The sequence below is a fragment of the Scyliorhinus torazame genome, chromosome 1 (assembly GCF_047496885.1).
Source record: "Scyliorhinus torazame isolate Kashiwa2021f chromosome 1, sScyTor2.1, whole genome shotgun sequence".
Lineage (NCBI taxonomy): Eukaryota > Metazoa > Chordata > Chondrichthyes > Carcharhiniformes > Scyliorhinidae > Scyliorhinus > Scyliorhinus torazame.
In genome coordinates, this window is record NC_092707.1 from 297216974 (window position 1) to 297230550 (window position 13577).

A 13577-nucleotide genomic window follows, 5' to 3' on the forward strand; every position below is an offset into this window, starting at 1 on the left:
CGCTGGGCAGGGACTATGTTCTGATTGTAGACTATTTTTCAAACTACCCGGAGGTGGTACGTTTGCACGACATCACATCGTCTGCAGTCATCCGTGCCTGTAAGGACACCTTTGCTCGTCACGGGATCCCACTCAATGTGATGTCGGACAATGGCCCCTGCTTCGCAAGCCAGGAATGGTTGAACTTTGCCAAGAGGTACAACTTTGTGCATGTGACACCCAGTCCCCTGTACCCCCAATCCAATGGCAAAGCGGAGAATGGCATCCACATAGTCAAACTGCTCCTCTGCAAGGCTGCCGATGTAGGATCCGACTTCTACCTCGCCTTGCTGGCCTATCGCTCGGCCCCACTGTCCACTGGCCTGTCGCCAGCCTAGCTGCTCATGGGTCGCACCCGGAGGACGAGGGTGCCGTCCATTCACGTCCCAGACCTCGACCACGTTCCGGTCCTTCAACAAATGCAACTGCCTCGTGCACAGCACAAGGCGGCTCATGACTCCCGTGCAGCTGATCTCCCTGCTCTGGCTCCAGATGACAACGTCCGCATCCATCTTCCGGATGGTGGCTGGTCTGCAACTGCTGTGGTTCTTTGGCAGGTGGCTCCCCGCTCGTTCCTGGTTCATCTACCGGATGGTTCCATCCTGCGCCGTAATCGACGTGCCCTTCGCCTCGTTCCGCGCTCGCTACGTGATCCTCCGCCAGTGCCACACCCTCCTGTTGTCCCTGACCTGGACTATGCGGAGATTCCGGTTACTCTGCATCCTCCTCACTCTGACGCAGTCCAGCCCGCTCCTCAGCCGGTGGCTCCTGACCCACCCTTGAGGCGGTCAACCAGAATTCGTCGCCCACCTCAGAGACTCAATTCGTGAACTTTGTGCACTAATGGACTCTCTGATCTCTTCTGTTCTTCTGTTTAATCGTTCAAGTGGTTTGTAAATAGTGTTCATCTCGTTATTTGTGTGACACACTGTTTTTTCTGCACCAGGCACCTTCCCATGTAAATAGCTTAGTTTTATGTACATAGTCCTGTAAATATTTCGCACACACGTTGTCAGGAACATTCATCACACACTATTTATTGTCACGCAGGCACATTTTTTTGTATGAAAGGGGGGTTGTCATAATATACACCAGTATATCATGGTGCAGACACACACTGATGGACACACAGTGGAACCAATCAACATACACAACACCGCAGCCAATCACCAGTGAGAGCACACGCACTATAAAGACAGGGGACATCAGAGTTCCTGCTCATTCGAGTAGCAGCTAGCTAGGAGCACAGAGCTCACAGCCTGCAACACAGACATTCACCATGTGCTGAGTGCATCAACTGGTTAGGACAAGGCAAAGGTCTTTAGTTAAAGCTAGTATCGTATTTACCCACAGTTCAAGTATGTTTAAATAGTTAACCTTTTAATAAAATAGTGTTGCACTACTTCAAGTGTTGGTGACCTGTGTGTGATCCAGAACATCCAAACATCAGTACTCTACCATCCAGCAATCTCATTTTAGTATCTTTCCAACTTGCAAGGTAACAAATATTAACAATAGAGAAATTTACATCTTGGTGAACATGCTTCATTACAGTTAGAAGTACAACAAACTATTCAACAGAGTATTTTGTGAAATAATCTCCGTGACTATCTAACAAATAAATGAAATGGAGCATTATTTCCCTTGCTAATTATACACAATTATAGACCAGAATGTTCCTTGCTTGATTGTGATCTGCACAAACTTAGCTGATTTCAGCTGGAATGTTATAAGAGCCGGTACAATTGACCTCAATGCTAGGGAGTGGTGGAAAAAGTCAGCAAGACCCCCTTTTTCTGTCCAATGAAAAAGAAGTGTACTGAGTGTGGAACTTGGTCAAGAACAGAACGGACCTCAGCTGTGATATTCCCCTCAAATTAGCGATTGTTAGAACTTAATATTTAAACATAGAAACATGAGCAATGTACCCAATATAGGGATAGCAGCACTCATGCAAATATATTCCCGTCAGAGCAATACCTTTAGCTATTTAGCAAAACGTCAACATTTAAAAGAAAATTACAAGTTGTAAATAAGCTACCATCGAGGTGTTTGCATTCAATATAACAGTCAATCTGTTCCATTTCAATGTCAGTAAAAACATCTATTAGCCCTTTAGTGACAACTGGTTCTCAATCAGCCCCAAATTTGGCACAATATTAAATATTAACAGGATCTTGCAGTGAACTGCCACTAACTCCCGAACTAGCTTTTAAAATAGAAGTACTTGATTATCAAGTCTTTATTGCTTTCGCTGTCTCCAAAAGGTCAAAAATACCATCCAAAAGAATATACAGTTGACATTATCATTTTTTAATTTACCCTTGCACGTTCCCCATTCTTCATGTTATTGCAGATCTATCTCAGTGCAAAATTAGACACCTACTTCTTTGCTCTATTTCTTCTTTGAGACAAGTTAACCTTGCTACAAGCCCTGTGCTTTATACCGTAGTCTAAGTATTTCAAAAATGCGTGAAAGAATATAAGCATATGAGACAATAAATATGCTTGCAGTAACAATTTTGCCAGAGTGGTAGACTTCTAAAAATGAGGACTGAATACATTTGGAAGCTTACTTTCGCATTGCATAGTTACCAGTTATACACTTGTCAGAGACAATGATTAGGGGACTTATGGTATTATTTGACAGCAGATACTTTCACTATTAAAGGGCCATGTTCGTTTTGGAGGTAGCTATAATGTCTTTTCTTTCATTCAATTACTATTTTTCAGAACTTGACTTCAAACAGTGCTGTGACCTATTCTTACCTGTCTTATTGTTCAGAGATCCACACTCAGGAAGAAAAACTGTCTAGCCGAATCCAGAGAGCCATGATAATCTGATATCCACTGTGTTTTAAACTTAAGGAATGCGTACAAAAAAGGTGGAAAGCAAATCGAGTGTCATGAAATCAACTCTGAAGAAGCATAAGCAGGAATACAAATGCTTCACAACTACTTACCCGTCACACATTGTCCACCAGTAGGAAATGGTTTGCTGGCAGATAACATCAAATGTAGAAGCTTCCCCCTTTTGTCATCATGCCTAATGTTGGCAAGGAAGGCACACACAACTTTTATAGAAGCAGCTGGAGTTATAACACGGACATGCCGTTTTGTTCGTAAAATTACTTTTGGATTATATACACGGATGAAGCCCGTCAGTATGTTCACTTGAGCTGCGGCAATGAAAGAACCTAAAAGTAGCTTTTCTTAAAACCATTTGCCCTGTTTTCTGTCAAAAGTACAATCCCCCCCCCCCCACCCCCCACCCCCCATTGCATGCTATAATTTTATTCATTGCTCAAAGGCCATACCAATGGAGCTGACAAGGCTTGAATGCAACTTTGACAGTAATGGATGCTTTCAAATGACAATGCTATGTAAAATTACACTGCACTCAATGTTAGCATTACCGTTGAGAAACTGGCACACAGCTGCAATTCATTACACTGGGCTGCGTTAGGATCCGAAGTAGGGTTACAAAGTAGCACTAAAAAGGGATACAATCCTCGAGTGCTATTAGCTGATAGCACCTCAATAACATCCGAGCTTAGCTTCTGCAGGTACATTTACGAAGAGAAAATTATCTTAAATAAACTTAGTACATCTTCAATGCCAAAGAGTTACATACCGGTGGAAAATGGGTAATGTCTAAATTCCTTAAATTGTCAACAAAAACACCCAATTTCTCGCTAGACAGCTGGTAATTGAGCAGCTTAATGATTATTTATCAGAAAAGCACCTTACAATTCTAAATCCAAACTTTGTAATGTCTGCTTTTTTTTTTTAAACCATTATTCTCATTTTGCATTTTGTTTTTGGGCTCGGACAGACTGCTGGATGAACACTTTACCAAGGACGTAGCTCTCAAGGTTTAACCAACCTCACCCTAAATTTAAGGAAAGCTGAGAGAGTGGAGGGGGTATACTTAAATAGATTCTGAATTGCATCACTAATAGAGTCACATACGGGTCACTGTCTGTGTGGCGTTTGCACATTCTCCCCGTGTTTATGTGGGTCCCACCCCCACAACTCAAAGATGTGCAGCATAGGTGGATTGGCCACACTAAATTGCCCATTAATTGGAAAATTTAAAAAAACCAAAAAAAACGAATAGTCACAGGAGCTACACCACTTTTTCCTCACGTGCTGCAGAATATCATAGCACAGCTGCCTTGTTAAATACTCAAAACTAGGTTTCAGTCAACAGAAAATGCAAATATCTTTCTGATGACTAATTTGAGATTATCTTTGGGTTTTGCCGACAGTTGCCTGGAATGCTCAACTGTTTCACCAAAATATCAAATTTCAGTTTCAATGGGCACGGTTCAACGGACTTTAACTTGAACTATCCAATAGCACTTTGACGGTTATTTTGGTCTCGAGGCGTTTCTCCCCACTAGGCCTCACTTTGAGAGATAAGAAATGCCTTTTGCAGATCGGGGCGTCATTTTGTCCAGCAGCCCCAATCTTCCCCCATCCTTTCAGGCCCCCACACTCTTTTGACCCATCGAACCTTAGGGAGGCTCCGGGAATCACCCCCCCCCGGCAAGGCCCACCTGGCTCCTGGCAGTGCCAACTCGTCATCTTAGTATCCTGGCAGTGCCACCCTGACACTGCAAGCCTGCCTGGGTGGCACTGCCAGGGTGTAAGGCTGGCAGTGCCAAGGTGCCCAAGTGCCAGGGAGAGCAGCAGAGTGCCACTCTGCCTTGTCCCTGACCACCCGAGTATCTCCAATGGCCTGGGAGGCATCCCCAGGTACTGTTACGACTGGTCCACGTTTGTGTGGACTAGTACTAAATGACGCCATGGTGAGGTCTCCCAGGAGCGGCCAGTGAGTCCCAGCGTCCGGGTATTTAAATGAACCTTAAATATTCAGATCCAAATCCCGCAAGGTAGAGAGAGTTGGACGATCAGCATGGACCCTAATTTGGGACTTGCGTGCGATTCGCCTATTGCACTTTGAGTGGTGCCGGGCGCAACGGGATCGCTGAATCACGCCCAAAGCTATTCTCCAAGTTTGAATTTATAATTAAATTTCAAGAAATGAGGAGCTCCTGTAAACACCACAATCAATCTTATTCGAGACAAAAAAAATGGAAAGTTTGCTGAAACACAAGTGACAATTTTATGGACATGCTATTTACAGTCCATCACATCAATCAATTTGCTGTGACATGCTGTTCATACTTTTCAAGTCACGATATTGCATTTAAAAACAAATTACTGTGGTTACTGGAAATTGGAAATAAAAACAGAAAACAATGGAAAAACTCTGGAGGCGAGAGAAACAGAGTTAACGTTTCGGGTCCAAATTGACTTCTTTGGATCTGACCTGCCAAACCTGCAGAGTTTTCCCGGCCTTTTCTACTTTTATTTCACTATAATGCGTTGCTTGCAGTCCAGCTGGTCAAGATAGATCTATTTTAATGCAGTCCTGCAGAAATCGCTTTACTGTCAGGGATGACATACTTCAGTAAAATGTTAAACTAAGGTCCCAGATTTGCCTATTCTGATAGTGTCAAAGAATCTTTCAGATGCACTGGAACTATTTCAAGCAAAGAGTTCTGGTCTTCATCGAACATTCATCTACAACACCAGCAAAAAAAGATTTACAAATTACTCAAATTATTGCTTTGTCGTGACTAAAATGGCTGTCACTGTACTGTCATTAATAATTATTTTGTATTTCTGAGAAGCTGGATAAGTTTTTACATACAATGCAACTGATTAATATTCTATGTTTAAAACATCCTTTGAATAAAGACAATTAATGGAACACTTCTTCTGGAATAAAACGATTATGGAACATTTCCATTCGTTCAGCTCCATTCAGGAAGCCATCTCTGAATCCAAGAGTGGGTGTCAGCTTCAGGAGGACAACCTGATGAATTATTTCAGTGAACACACTGTGCCCTGCTCTTTACGTGTGACACTCAATGACTCACTCTTGGATTCAATGCAGGAATTTCAAATTGAACTGACAGCTCACTGTAACTGATCATCTCATTGATTCTGAACAACATTAATCAGCCTAGCTCCAACCACAGGCACCAGTAAATAAAAACAGCAACTACTGGAAATACGCAGCAAGCACATAATTTTGAGAGAGGAGAGATGAATTACGTGCATCATCTGAGCTGAATGAAACTTTGCGTGATTAAAGTTTCCACTCTTATTTTGAGTGTTATTAATTTTCATCAGATTCTGACTAGTTTAAACAAAGTATCTACAGTCAAAACATTTATCAGATGGAACGGGAAAAGATAGGTTAAGTGACCTGTGTATTTTCTGCATAACTTTTGATTAAGAAAAAAACTTGCAATTGTGTAATTTTATTGTGACAAGTTCCACTTGCAGAATATTTGCACCAGAATACTGCATTTAATGTGTAACTGTCATTTTATCTTATGAAATAAGTAATGATGAATTGCTTTATGTCTGCATCTTGCTACGTATACTTCTACAAATCAGAGCTGCACTCTTTGAATGCATTTATTCATTACACAGGAAACACCAGATGATTTTGAAATACTAGTGCAGCAAACACTCAAGGGGATCCAAGGTAACGGATACTTGAGGTTATTCCTTTATGAAAAATATACTTAAACACTTAATTTGTGTGCTTTGATTAATAAAGTACTGAGAAAGGATTATGGTCTTAAATTATTCCATGCAGCATCACATCTCACAGAGACTGAGATAAGATTGAGTTGGAATTTTGAAAACGTGTGTGGATTGCACGGTCTCTTTTTAAATAGTCATCATTAACTGGGGATAACCTTACAAAATCTTTCTTTAAATGTCTCATTCAGCTGGATTGTGGCAGAAATGATTATTCATCCTGATTATGCTCACCAATTATTTTAAAATTGAGTAAAATACACTATTTCATTCAACAAAGATCCAACAACTGAATTTAAACAGTTCAATGCTCAACATTTCATCCTATTTAGCACAAAACTCCAATCGTAATTGCTTAAGCCAACCTAGCAATATAAATATTAATAGCTAACCAAATAAATACATTGCTTGCACAACTAAAAGTTAAATTGGAACAATGCATGGAAAATAACAGGTGGTTATTTGCAAGTAGACTGGGGTAAATTATTACTTAGGTTGCACTTTCATTGTTCAGCCCAGTCTATTAAATCCAGTTTGTTTTCTCTTCTAATCTTCAATGGCCCCTGCAAAATGTTCTGTGTTGGGCTACAATGCAACCAGATTTACTTGGAGAGGAAGGAGAGAGGAAGGTAGGGTGATTGATTCACTTGGAAATAACTGAGCCACTTGAACCATCTCTGGCCCTGGAATGCACCTGCATTCTGCAAGCAAGTCCAAAAATCCTGGATTATTAGGGACTGGGAACTGAACAACCAAGATTCCTGCTTGATTGCTAGCCACCAACACCTGTTGAAGCTGGGGTTGGGGTTGGATGCAATGCCCTCTAAAACTGAATAGTCTAACACCAAGACAGAGATTTAAATATTGGCCACTTTGTTGAGATACTGAAGTGCACCAAGCTACTCCAGTAAGGAATCAGTACCTTCTTGGGATGGTTTGTGGAAAAGAGAAAGCAAACACAAAAACATAACTACATGCACCAAAAAGGATTAGAATGACTTGCATTCAGAATCCTTTTCAAAGCAAAACTTTTTAAAAATTAATTTACGGTATCCAATTTTTTTTTTTCCAATTAAGGGGCAATTTAGCGTGGCCAATTCACCTAACCTGCACATCGTTTGGGGTTGTGGGGGTGAGACCCACGCAGACACGGGGGAATGTGCAAACTGCACACTGATAGTGACCCGGGCAGGGATTGAACCTGGGTCATCGGTGGCGTGAGGCAACAGTGCTAACCACTGCGCCATCGTGCCACTTCAAAACAAAACTAAGAATGAGTGCAATCCTTGCAAAAGGGAAAAATAGTCTCGTAAACTCGTTGGGTTTGCTATAAATGAGCTTCAAACTAAACATTGGGTTTTGAAGACAATGTTAAATCAAAAGAGAGTTGGAAAGCCAGATAGGTATTAAACACAGTAATGAGTACATTAATTAATTTTAATGAATTTCAGGATGAAAATGAAGCCGTGAGCTTTTCATTGCTTCTTTTTGGAATCGGAGTAAAAATACAACCAAAAATTTACAATGGGCGCAATTTAACCACCGCGATATGCCAGGCGCGGTTCTTGATGGGCCAGAGAAATAGCGGGAAAGGTCAAAATCGAGATTCCCGCCCATTCGCCATCTAACCGGCCCGCTCCCGATGGAAAGTTCCGGGTCTTGCCCAAATATGGTGATGATATTGTTGATCCCAATTTGACTTAATTTCCATCTCATTAGCGGGATTGAAATTGAATGTAATGGTCTCCCAGGAATTAGCTGGCTACCCAGCGAGAAATCACGCGGGCATCGTTTAGTACTCCTTTACTCCTTTTTAAAAATGTGAAGCTGGTGCCAAGGCTGCTGAGGGGAACTGAGGAGGTGAGAAGTCATTTTGATTTTCAGCCATGCAACTCAAGGTCACTGGAGTTGCTACCCCAGTGCTCAGGGGCAGGGTGTGAGGGACCCCTCGGGAGGTTGGGTTCGGTCAAGGGTCTACAGCGTTCCAGGTCGGGGGGGGGGGGGGGGGGGGGGGGGGGGGGGTTGAGAGGCTTTTCGTCTGTGAGGCCTTCAATTCATCTTTAAATATCGTGAATACCCATAACAGAGACAATTGCAACTGCAGCCTGTCTGTCCTACTAAACACTTCTAGGACAGAGCCCTTTTCTTGGTTCTATGCTGAAGGTCACTTTAACTCCCTTTGACTGTGAGCAGCCTTTAGCTTCACAGCTGATAGTATTGCTAATGAGGAATTGGCCTGGTTAGTTGTGAGAGCATTTCCCAGCTCCAGGTTGTGTTTGCTGCTTGCTCCTGCTGGTGACTTGCAAATGCCTGGAGGCTGCTGTCGCTGAGACTTTGTTTGCTGCTTGTTGCTGCATCTACTTGCCTGCTGCCTCTTCCCCTTGGGCTTACTTGCTGCTTTCTGGATGTAGGGAAGGAAGAAAGAAGGTAGTTGCCTTTCACCTGGAGTGCAACAAGGGGAAGACTTTGGCAGGCATACTACTGGGCTGAGGTTCCAGGAGGGCTTGCTCAAGCAGTCTGTGGATGTCTTGAAAGGTCTGTTTTGCGCGTTGACTGTGTATTCAGTTCTAAACCCGTGGGTCACCTGTTAATGCCCCCCGTGTTCCTGTGTCTTTGGGCAGAGTGGTGATGGAAGATCAGACGCTAATACTGCAGGGGAGGATGGGTGGCAACCTGGCCCAGCTCGACTGCGCAGCCTGGAGGTTGTGCCAGGACACTTTTATGGACAACCGGTGACTTTTTATGCTCAGTGGCCATCTGCTGCTCCCATTATGGGAGATGTGCTGGTTGCTGGTGTTCCTTGGTTTCCTTTTGTACTTTGGGGGGGGGGGGGTCATTTTTGCACAGCTGCCGGTGTATTGCACTTTTTCCTGGTGGCTGCGTGATTGTCTGCTGCGACCCCTCTCGCTTCTACAGCCTGAACTCTGACAAATTACCAGTGCTGGAGAAGGGGTGGGATGTTCTCTCTCCTCCTCCCACTGTGCCCGTGTTGGCAAGATCTTTTCCTGTCATCTGTGCTGCTCGCTCTCACGCACGTTAACTGGCACGCATGCGCAATCATTCCCGCCTATACTCTTTGTGCATGCACACTCTCGCAGATGTGCACGCACTGATGTGAAACACACACATGCTTTCCTGTACATGCATTGGGCACCTTGCCATCAATATAGGTTTGCCATTGGGGCGGGGGGGGGGGGGGGGGGGGGCGGGGAGAGCATGCACCAACTTGGCAGCTGACAGTTTTGGATCCACTTTGTTTTTTGTCTTGATTTTGTGTTTGGTGTGCAGTTGTGTCTTCGTTATGTTCCTGCCTGTTTCGTGTTTTCTTTCGGTGCACATTACCGGTGCTGGTGAGTGGTGGGACGTTCTCTCTCTTTCTTCCACTGGACTCTGTCGGGTGTCCTTTTCCAGTGGATCGAGTCGCTTCTTAGCACCCTCCTGCTGATGTTGGTTTTTGTCCTTGGTGTATGGCTGGTGTCTTTGTTGTTTTTCTGCCTGTTTTGTGTTTTCCTTCGGTGATTGCTCTATGTTTGATTTGATTTATAATGTGCCGGACTGAACTGTGCCCCTCTTGGGAGAGGTGGAGTGATTTTATCTCTCTCCTCCACCATGCTCAGTGTTGGGGTGATCTTGAAATGAAATGAAATGAAAATCGCTTATTGTCACGAGTAGGCTTCAATGAAGTTACTGTGAAAAGCCCCTAGTCGTCACATTCCGGCGCCTGTTCGGGGAGGCTGGTACGGGAATTGAACCGTGCTGCTGGCCTGCCTTGGTCTACTTTAAAAGCCAGCGATTTAGCCCAGTGGCAGGCCTTTCCACTGATGTAGGTAAGGGGGGGGGGTGTTCTGGGTGCCTAGTGATTCTGTCCTCACTATATTGTCTTCTTTATTTTGATACAGTCAATAAGCCAAAATATTTGCAGGTTGTGTTTGCTGCTTGCTCCTGCTGGTGGCTGCAGATGCCTGCAGTCTGCTGTTGCTGTTTCCTTCCTTTTCTGTAGCCGGAAAGAAGGACAACTTTTTATAAGATACCTGGGTCCCAGAACACCGGGCTCAGGGGGACGCATGAGTCCAGAAGGCAATCCGGTTTGAGGCAAGAAGACGCTGCGGGACCTGGTGTGTGACATTGATCCAAATGGGCCACCTGATGACAATGTTGATGAAATGCTTTCATAGATTGCTGATGTTTTGGTTGCTGGTGTGGTGCGTGCTGCATGTAAAGTGAGCATTTAAAAACAGCTCCCGCGTGTTAGCGGCGAGACGCTGAAGCGCGAGTCTGGCGAATCAGACGGCTGACAGCCAGTAATGGCGAGAAGCTCATGGGGGCTCATTTCCGGCACTGAGTGCCATTAAGCACGGGCTCGATCTCGCCAACATGACGGTCTGGAAACACCCTGACAATTGCGCCCAAAATGACACTTAGAAAATTTTCAGTTAAATAGCTTCCAATTTCACAAGCAATTTTTCTGCCTCGATCACTTTTTCTGCCTCGAAACATACTGTACATTCTGGAGCCGCTATTCTAATAACTTGATTCAGAGATATCCCGAACCTATCAAAATAACATTGCAGCCGACGAAAAACATCCTAATCCTGCAGCTGTATAGAACCTTAGTTAGGCCACACTTGGAGTATAGTGTTCAATTCTGGTCGCCACACTACCAGAAGGATGTGGAGGCTTTAGAGAGGGTGCAGAAGAGATTTACCAGAATGTTGCCTGGTATGGAGGGCATAAGCTATGAGGAGCGATTGAATAAACTCGGTTTGTTCTCACTGGAACGAAGGAGGTTGAGGGGCGACCTGATAGAGGTATACAAAATTATGAGGGGCATAGACAGAGTGGATAGTCAGAGGCTTTTCCCCAGGGTAGAGGGGTCAATTACTAGGGGGCATAGGTTTAAGGTGAGAGGGGCAAAGTTTAGAGTAGATGTACGAGGCAAGTTTTTTACGCAGAGGGTAGTGGGTGCCTGGAACTCACTACCGGAGGAGGTAGTGGAGGCAGGGACGATAGGGACATTTAAGGGGCATCTTGACAAATATATGAATAGGATGGGAATAGAAGGATACGGACCCAGGAAGTGTAGAAGATTGTAGTTTAGTCGGGCAGTATGGTCGGCACGGGCTTGGAGGGCCGAAGGGCCTGTTCCTGTGCTGTACATTTCTTTGTTCTTTGTTTCTTTGTTCCACTGCAGAGTTTAGTTCAGAACGTAACTCAGACAAAGCACTCATAGAATTTCATCATTTACCTTTAGAAATGATTCAGTATTTTCAGTCTGATGCAGTGACTCCACACAGTCTGTAGTGACACTTCTAGTTAGAGCTGGCACATCAGGTACACTAGTGAAATCTGAAATATACAGTAGTTGAAACATATTTTATGCAAAACAGACAACACAGCTCTATTTAGTTCTATTAGTAATTCAACCCAAAATTGCAGTACCCACTGAATTCCAGTTTAAAAGTGTTTTTTTCCACTTCAAAAGCAAAATACTAAATCAACCAAGTCAGACTTAGAGGCAGACCTTTAAGAGGTTTAACTTTAAAGTTAGATGATTCTGATGGACCAAGAAATAAAACTATTTCATATGACAGGGCTAAACGTGTTCACAAGAAAAGGGACACTTCAACACAAACGATATTCATTTACTCAGATGCAAGGAAAGAAATGCCTTAACCATTCAATAAAGCAGTGGGTCATACACTTACCTGGCTGTGAAGGACACCAACAAAACTCCAGTGAAAGCACTGGGCAATAATTAACCAAACCCAGAAATATAACAGTAAACAATAGAATCTTGCACCAGGCAAGAAGTGCCCAAACATATGTAACTTGCCCGTGGCTATTTTTTTTAAAGTAGGCTCCCATGAACTGCTAATAATCTCCTTCAAGACTGCTACATCAATGTTTCCAGACATTATACTGCATTGTGGAGAACTACTCGACAACGTCTACCTTTGTATCCAATTCGAGAACGTATTTCTCTGTAGCTTTTGATGCTCATCGAAGTCATGAGATGATTTCTGATCCTTAGCGGCCAACTCCTAAATCTGACAAAAATTTAGATTCATCTTACGGCTTGATGCAAATGCCTCACATGCAGTGCCAGCAGATGTCAGGGCTCTGAGTTGGCTAAACAGCAAGAATATGGGGGATGCGTCATGTAAGCTTCACTCCCAGTTGTGGCAAATTAGATATTTTAGTCCATGGTTCGAACAATTACGAGTAATCAGAAGCTGAAAAATGTTTTATGTTGCAGGAGGAAAGCAATCCTATTGCAGTAAAAAATATTGAAAGAAGAATTCAAAAGCTCTGTGTAAGCTTTCATGGAGAAATCATTGCAAGCAGCATGTGAAACAACACAATCAGCCACACTGCTGTCGTTAATTCAGTTCACTATTTGTAGTTATTGTGGTATATAGACAGCCACAAATAGTGCTCAGAAAGAATTACAAAAATATAAAAAGAATGGGGTAATTTACATTACTCCTCTAGTACTGCTGTACGTGAACTGTCGATACAGAGGGAAGGATAAAATTTACTGTTACAGCGATATGATGAAATAAAGTATTTGGCCTTGCTGGCAGCCTCTTTACTCAAGTTGCAGTGTAGAACAGCTCCAGCCAGTTATTATGTCTGCACTGAACTCAATACAAATGTTGCACTGTCTTGTTCATTTACTTCTGTGCAAATGTACTTGAAGGAGGAATCAAGCCGTACATTTCAAATATAATGTAGTGCTTGATTCAGCTTTATATATATCACTGGCAGCTACTTTTGATTTAGGCTATTAGTTATTTAAATAATTTCAAGACCCAGCAACTGCTCAAGGGAAATTTAAATATGCTGACAGTTAAATCATTTGTAAACATTAGACAATTAACAAAGTGGCATTAGGTTCATTTTACTGGAAA

The 13577-nt window shown here is 43.2% G+C and overlaps 1 protein-coding gene across 6 annotated transcripts in view; it reads right to left on the reverse strand.

The window, feature by feature from the left end:
* LOC140422747 (rho guanine nucleotide exchange factor TIAM2-like) overlaps positions 1-13577 on the reverse strand; it is a 586909-nt gene that overhangs the window by 175223 nt on the left and 398109 nt on the right. For 4 of the 6 annotated variants that reach the window (XM_072507702.1, XM_072507695.1, XM_072507699.1 and 1 more), the window contains one exon: positions 11912-12012. In XM_072507702.1, the coding sequence (XP_072363803.1) occupies positions 11912-12012 (101 nt within the window). Of the gene's footprint in view, positions 1-3002; positions 3159-11911; positions 12013-12618; positions 12750-13577 lie in introns of those variants that run through there. The other 2 variants (XM_072507704.1, XM_072507707.1) reach the window with 2 other exon arrangements.